The sequence below is a fragment of the Carassius gibelio genome, chromosome A18 (assembly GCF_023724105.1).
Source record: "Carassius gibelio isolate Cgi1373 ecotype wild population from Czech Republic chromosome A18, carGib1.2-hapl.c, whole genome shotgun sequence".
NCBI classification, from domain to species: domain Eukaryota; kingdom Metazoa; phylum Chordata; class Actinopteri; order Cypriniformes; family Cyprinidae; genus Carassius; species Carassius gibelio.
In genome coordinates this window covers 7,799,735-7,808,118 of record NC_068388.1, presented here as the reverse complement: position 1 = coordinate 7,808,118, position 8,384 = coordinate 7,799,735, and the positions used below count along the sequence as shown (strand labels likewise).

Here is an 8,384-nt window from a genome sequence, read left to right as displayed (position 1 = left end):
CAATTTCTTGTATTGTGTATAATATTCAATGCTAATATTCAATATGTGATTGATTGTGATTATTTAATTATTTCTTGGCATCTCATGTAATTAATAAAATAAAAAAATAATTTAATCAGTTAATTGGCAGGCATGATTTCTTTACTCTACAACAGAAAATTCAGGTTTATGCATATACACACACACACAAAAATTATACATTATATTTGCACTATATTGGTTTCCACCAGACTATAAACATTAATTAATAAATAAAACACTTTATACTGCATTTGTAGGCACAGCAGAGGGGTTCTCAATACATAAGGCTGTCTCTGGGTCATTCATCTCAGGCTGGTGGTTTGAGTCTGGGATCTGTGCAACATGGTGGACATGGTTCATGAATATATATATATATATATATATATATATATATATATATATATATATATATATATATATATATATATATATATATATACAATTTAATACATCAGCATTTTGTGTGTGATTTGTTTGGCTCACCTGATGGGACTGCTTTCTAAAAGATTTAATTTCTGTGTCAGCATATGCCACAAAATGGATTAATGTGTAGATTCTGAAACAAAAAACATAATCCATTACTTATAAATACTATATATGGAATAGGTTTAAATCTGTATGAAATATACCCATATTAAAACTTTTGTTTTATATTTACATTGTATAATATACATTATACATTAATAGTATGATGAATAATACACTTGATTTTCTACCTTTTTATTGAAATACTAAAATGAAATACGTTTGATCATTTCTTGTGTATAAAAGAAAAATGAGTCTTTATCATTATTTTATTCTTGTGTGCATGTTTAGTTACCTGTGGTAAAGCATTGCAAAAAATTGAATTAACAGCAATGATGCAAAGCTCAGTAGAAACATCAGTGCGATTGGATCTATAGAAAAGTCTTCTGACATGAAACGAGTCCCATTTGGATAGACTTTTGGGATCTTTATGGCGATTGTGCTGCCAATTGCCTGAAGGAAGAAAGTTGCCACCAGCCATAGTGCATTGCAGAAGAAAAAGACAAATGTAACCTGTATAGAAAAGAGAGAGAGAAAATATATATATATATATTTACTGTTCCACAGCAAATATTTTACACAAAACTACATAAAAAGTACTTTTTTGCATGCTGGCATACTTTATTACGAAGCTCTTTCAGATCATTAGCAATTTTTTCCTGTTGCTCTTTATTCTCTTTAAGAGGTTCCAGATATTTCTTCTGCAGTTCTCTCCAGAAATCGATTTCATCCTTCAACAGAAAGAGAGGTATTAAAACATATCAGTCTACATTTACATAAAGCTTATATCTAATCAGTAACACAATGCATAGAGTAAACGCATGACAAAACTCAGTTGTTGTAGTTTAGTTTATTGGAATGGTATTTTAGTGTGGTCAAATGATACATTTAAAGGGTAACACTTTAGAATAAGGTTCCATTAGTTAATGTTAGTTAATGTATTAATTAACATGAACAAACAATGAATAATACATTTATTACTGTATTTATTCATCTTCGTTAATGTTAGTTAATGAAAATACAGTTATTCATTGTTAGTTCATGGTAATTCACAGTGCACTAACTAATGTTAACAAGCACAACTTTTGATTTAGATAATGCATTAGTAAATGTTGAAATTAACATTACTAAGACTTATAAATGCTGTAAAAGGATTGTTCTTGCTTAGTTCATGTTAACGAAAGTAGTTAACTAACATTAACTAATGGAACCTTATTCTAAAGTGTTACCATTTAAAGTATTAATATGCAAACTACATATCTGACATATAAAAAAAAAGCTGCAAGATGTATTATGCCACAATAATACATGACTACTTTTGAAAAATACAATTAAAAAACAACAATTAAAATAATATTTAAATTAAAATTATATATCAATTAAATTATAATATAATGAATAATTGATTATGGCCATTTAATTATTAGAGAAAAAAAAATTACACCCGAGGTGGTAATGATGTGAAGTGGGAGTGCATTATTTTCTAATAATTCAACGGCCCATAATCAATTATATTATATTATATTATATTATATTTATTATATTATATTATATTATATTATATTATATTATATTATATTATATTATATAGACCGGATCAATTATTCTGATTATATTACAGTTACCACACCAGTGCTTCCCGCACACAGACTTAACCTGAGCCTATAAGTATATTAATTGCCACCCAAGTATATTTGGTAGCACATGCTTTTCATTATTTTTATCCTCTTATAATTTTTATCCACCCAAGATGATGAAACCATCTGCAATCGATTTGGAGGCCATTCACATTCTTGTCTAAAAACACATGGAAAATGCTGGCACACCACTTGAGCAATCCTTAACCAGTTAAACTTACATAAGGGAGTTCAGTTTCATCCAAGAGAAAGTCGTTAGATTTCATCTGCAGTCGTTCAATCCAAGCTTTTGGAATTAAACACACATTAGTATCAATGGTAGTCAAATTCAGTGATTCTACCTAGAATGTTAGGATATTAAAGGGATAATTCAACCATAAAAGAAAATTCCCTCGATCACTTAGGCCTACTCATCCTTAAATTGTTCCAAAGCTCTATGAATTTCTTTCTTCTTCTGAACACAAAAGAATATATTTTGAATATTGAGGGTAACCAATCAGTGTCTGGATGACTTCCATAAAATGTATATTTTTTCTTTATTCTTCTTCTTTTATGTTCAACAGAAGAAATAAACTCACACAGGTTTGGAACAACTTGAGGGTGAGTACATGATGAAAGAATTGTCATTTTTGGGTCAACTATCCATTTAAGTATGGAAGTCATACTTACTTTGATGAGGACTAAGCTGGAACTCGTGTTCCCTGCGTAGTAGGAATGCAATATACGTTTAGTAGTAGTATTAAAAACAAACCCATATATAAAAATAGTTACAAAATAAAATAGAATAAAAGTGTCAGTGTGAAACTATCCTATAGTGTGGACATGTTTTTACCTCTGTGTTATGGTTTCTGTTGGCAGTATCTCCTCAAACTGATCTTCAGATTCCAAGCATGGACATTTGCAGCATAAAGAATTCACGAACTTCTTCTTGATGGTATTGACTGCTGTAGCTTTAGCCTTGCTGCCGGATTCACGGGTGCCCCATGTGACATTGTTCATGTTGACTATGGAGTAAATAATTAAGAGTAGATACCCACTGGGAATGCAGAGGAAATATACCAGTCCATAGATGACCAGTGAGAACTCCTGGGGGTGTAAAGCTGCCGTGATGATGTACATAGCCACTATGCCAATGAGGAACAGACCACTGGGAGTCATAAAAGTCTGTTGCATCACTAGATCACCTATGAAAGTTGACATAAGGAGAAAAAGTTTTGTAGATAGATATTTCACCCATTTGTCACCCGTCAAGCAAAATTAGAGTTTTGTGGCTGTCCAAGGTTAGATAATACTGCCATCTTTAAACAGTCTAAAATATGGATGGACTAAAAGGCTATTTTGAAATATTATTACAATTTAAAAGAACTGTCTTCTGTTTTAAGATATTTTTACATTTCATTTATTTCTTTGAGGGGAAAGTTTTCTACAAAATTCAGTCTTCAGAATTTATTCTAATATGTTGACTAAGTGCTTTAACAAACTTTTCTTATGATTATCAGTGTTGATACCAAAACATTTGTGCTTTAATTAGAAAATTAGAAATGAGAAAATCAGAACTTTTTTATGCTTCACTTTATTTCAATTAAAAAAACAACCATTACCTATGATTGAGAGAATTGTTCCCACCATGAGAAATGCATAGAAAACACTCATGATTGCTGCAATTGTAATCTGTGTGTCAGATTTCAGTTTGAAGCACAGGATGAGGTAGACAGTAGGGGGAGCTATGGCCAAAACAAGGGATAGATCCGCATTCATTTTAAAGACGAACACAAAGCTTCCTGCAAGAGAAACAAAGCACTTTAAAATTGATTTTGGACAAATGTAACTGAAAAGTAAAATCTTTTTGGCATACTGCAAAAACAGGACAATAAATCCAGAGAACCCGGTTTCTTAAAATTTTTTTTTAGTGATACACCCATCATTTTTCATGGCTGATTTTTTGATTTATTTAAGCTAATTTATATGTTGATTATTTGCTCCATAGCCTTTCCTTGGTTACTGCTGTAAACAAAGCAATAATGTGCTTATAAACACTACTTTATATGGAGGTATAAGGAAAAGAAAATGCCAGTCGAAACTTTTCTGAACACGGTCAGTTCTCTTGAGTGATATATTCATATAAACTCCCTACCCCCAATTCATTATTTATATTTTTCTTCCAATATTTTGTGCATTGTGAACAGTGATCTTGCTCTGCAAGCGACAGTATTTTTTTCCTTTTTCTGTTTGCTGATCATGTGTTTGGAATGAAAATTCAACAACAACAACAACAACAAAAAAAGCCAGTTCCAATTTATGGTCGGTGTATCTCGAATCTACATTTTTTTTAATGCAAAACTTTACCTGCAATCATGAGACAGATAGTGGCAGGGCTCAGAATGGAAGCACCCATGCTGATAATCTGGTACAAGATGTAAGGTTTTGAGATAGAGCTGTTCCTCTGAGAGGTCAGTTCTCCTGAACCCAAGAGGTCAATGGTGTTGGCCATGGTAGAGGGTCCCCAGCGTCTGCGCTGGTTGTAGAACTCTTTAAATTCCTGTGGAGCATTGGTGTATGCATCAGATGCTGCGTTATACTCCACCCTCCAGCCCTGCTGCAGCAGCAGAGTGCACAACCAGCGGTCCTCACCTGACATTACACCAAACAGATGGGGAATTATGTTAGTCTAGGTTTAATTGGTATTATTTGTCAGTTGTTAGCTTCAAGCAGACCTTGATCATACTGGACGTATTGGCTGGCTTCACTGGCTTTTGTTGTGTATCTCTTCATGACATTGTCGTCCATGAGTGCGGCTCCTCTAAAAAGACTGAAACATCCAGGACTGCACAGTACACAGCCGAACACGTGCTCTGCAGTCTTTTGTAGCCAGTGGCCTACTGCATATTCAAACTTCTGATACCACACCATGGGCCCTTCAAGCATAGTGAAGAAATTATCTCATTAGTCAATTTATCACCTTTATAATCTATAGTCAATAGTGAATTTTTCTAGAGCAGTGGTTCTCAGATTTTAAAATATAATTCAATCAGCAAAATGGTTAAATATTGTACTTGTTTTATCATGGTTTTCAAAGAAAAGTGCATGTCTTTCTTGGCATTTACCTAATTTGACTAGTTTCTACCAAATTATAAATGAATTTGCTGAAAAATACCAGTTTGTCAAAAAAAAAAAAAAAAATGAAATTGCTTGTGCTCGTTTCTTTTGTCCCCATAGGAGCGAATGTATGGTAAATGAAATTTGCTTGCATTTATCCCTATACAAAGGACAGTGCTACAGATCAGAAATAGTTGGTCATTCTTTTAATTTATTTTCCTATTTAATTTATTTGTTGTTTTATTTGGTGAATTTATTCTTCACACCTTCTCTGCATCATACTAAAATATTAAGTTTTACATATTCTAAATAATAAATAAAACAAGATAATAACTTCAGCTTTTAAAAATGTCAAACAATTATTTTAATATAATGCAATTATAATAATTGTATTATAGTTTAGTAATACATTACGAATAAATATATTTGGCACACAAAATGAGATGATAGACATTGTCATTCACCATTTAATTAACTGTGTGAAAATAATAACTGGCTGACACATCATTCTGCCTAATACCTCCTTTTGTAAATCATTTATTTTTGTGTGATCCACAAATAATCTGCATGGGTTGCTTTGGTATCAATGTAGGCAAACCCATGTATGTGACGAAGCTTTTAAAATAGATGCAGGAAAAATCGTCATCTCATCCTGTCAGTTTGAACTTAGCTTTACTGAACAATGGAAATGACCAAACAATGGAATGACCAAATAATCAAAAACAATAAAATTTCTAAACAATGCTTAATATCTATCCCAACCTGTGCCTGTTGGATGAATCCTGCCACAGGCAGCCCCAACCTCTGGGTAGAGTTTAAGTCTGTCGACTAACAGCATGACTGCAGATGGCTGGAAATCAGTGTCCCCATCCAGGGCCAAGATATACGTGTTCTCCCTTTCTTTCTAAGGAGCATTAAAAACATAGTAAAAAATCAAAAGCCTAGCTGATATTGTATTACTTTCTAGAAGAACTAGTAATGAAGTCTAAATCATCTAATCCTCTAACCTTCTGTCTCTTCTTAATGGATTCCAGTTCTTTACCTTCCTCAAACTCTTTGAAGTACTGTCTGTTAAGTCTCCAGCCAAGAATGTAATACAAGTACATTATCTGCAAACACAGATTATTGGTAAAATTGTGGTTACAAAACATCTGTAGCTGCATTTTAACTGGATCTTTAATGAATCTTACCTGAGACCATCTTTTTTTGTGACGGATAAGTGTCTTGTCTTTCAGATGAATCATCATCAGATTGCCTTTAGGGAGGGTGTATTCCAGCCGCCCCCCATAAGGGGTGTTTATGATCTTCTGGGGTGGTAGTGCTGCCTTCTGCTTGAATATGGATCGGTCTTCTTCACTGAAAATGCTAATGTATTTGAAGTATTAGAAGATTAGTTTTGCACATAAAAACAGATATAGTTATATAAGAAGGATACATACGTGTAGACTTCTTTGATGACATCCACAATACTTTCAGCATATTCATTTGCATGCCTTCCATTATCAACATCCTTGAAAGCATCATCAAAATAAATATGGAATTCAAACTGGACATCGCTGTTTTTGTGTTTGGGACTGTAATTATCAAGTCTGGAAGTAAAATTAAAACTATTGGAATTACAATTAAATAAAAAAAATATTACAAATTGAGTAAGTGTAGTCTGTTTACCTGAACATAGAGATGATCATCTTCATCATTTCATCGTAGCTCTCATGCCACATCGTTGCACACAGAAACACTCTGATGATTTCTTTTGCACTGAGGAGTACATTATATGTAAGAAATCATTTAATATTAAGAAATTCAAAGAAAAGGTAGGTATTTTATAGATTAAATGACTTAAAGTTCTCAGACTTAAAGACTTAAAAAGCTTATATTAGAAAATAAAGGCTTTATTGAAATTTTATTGCAGGGACTTTAGTAAATGTAGGCACAGTTTGAGATGCTGAAGTGATAAAAAAAGTTCTAGAGGAGATACATGAGATATTACAGGGGTCTTTTTCTCAGATGAAACATCTTAAAAATTGGTGATTTAATCTCCTTTCAATCTCACTAACATCTCGGAAAAAGAACTAAGACATTAAACCTATCCCATTTGTAATTTTTAATGGGAACACATTTAATGAGAGGATGATTTAAAGGGATGCTCTCATAGTAAGTATCTGATTCATACCAACAAGCCAATAAGTAGTCATGTGAGAGTAACAAATAAATTGTTGTTAATATTATTATTTTTATGATCTAAATACAGAAAAAAACAAACATTAAAAATAAATAATTATATAACTTTTAAATGCCATATGTGAATTAAGGCATCACAATATTATAATGTACAGTGTTAAAATGGATATTTATTGTAAGTTTTAAATGAAATTAAATATAATATAATACATTATATATATATATATATATATATATATATATATATATATATATATATATATATATATATATATAATTATTAGTGTTTATAAAGATGGAATTGAACTAAGCATTAGATAACAACAAAAAATATAAATGGTAATAAATGGTTATATTTACATTTTTACATTTTATATACTATACATAGAATATAAAAAAAAATAAATGTAAAACAATACCATTCAGCATAAAATATTCAATATTGATATAGATTAATAAAAAAATGTCTATTATACTTGGAAAGTTTACCTCCGTCTCTCCTTGATTATCTTTCTGATTTCAAAACGAGTGTTTAGCAACATAGACTGTTCCATAAATGCTCCTTCATACATAGGTCGCACAAACAGATCTTGGGTCCTTTCTATTCGATGGATCTTCAGGTACCAGATGTAAATTGTACTGAGTATGAGTCCAAGCCACCAGCTCAGAGCAGAGCAGCCCAAACAGGCCAGTCCTCCTGTCTTCATGTGTACCACAATGTCCCTGGCATTCAGAGTTCTTATAACATCAGTCAATATCAAATGTGACCATTCGTCACTTGAGTTCGGCTGAAAGTTCTCAAAACAGGTAGAAGTTTGATTGGATTCTGGGAGCCTGACTATATGTGGAACCAAAAACCCAGCCGAAACTGTGATAGAGGCAAGGTACATGGGCACGATGAAGCTGCAGCGCACAGCGCGCATC

At 32.3% G+C, this 8,384-nt stretch overlaps 1 protein-coding gene across 1 annotated transcript; it reads right to left on the bottom strand.

Annotated features, from left to right (window-relative positions):
• Window positions 1-772: 772 nt before the first annotated feature.
• LOC127934101 (chitin synthase chs-1-like) lies at window positions 773-6,848 on the bottom strand. Its single transcript, XM_052531272.1, has 12 exons — window positions 6,719-6,848; window positions 6,470-6,644; window positions 6,322-6,388; window positions 6,042-6,179; window positions 4,898-5,098; window positions 4,530-4,814; window positions 3,785-3,964; window positions 3,016-3,367; window positions 2,853-2,884; window positions 2,405-2,469; window positions 1,167-1,277; window positions 773-778 (listed from the first exon to the last, which is right to left on the bottom strand). The coding sequence occupies exons 2-12, from the start codon at window positions 6,524-6,526 to the stop codon at window positions 773-775; spliced, it is 1,494 nt and encodes a 497-aa protein (XP_052387232.1). The 5' UTR covers window positions 6,527-6,644; window positions 6,719-6,848.
• Window positions 6,849-8,384: the final 1,536 nt, after the last annotated feature.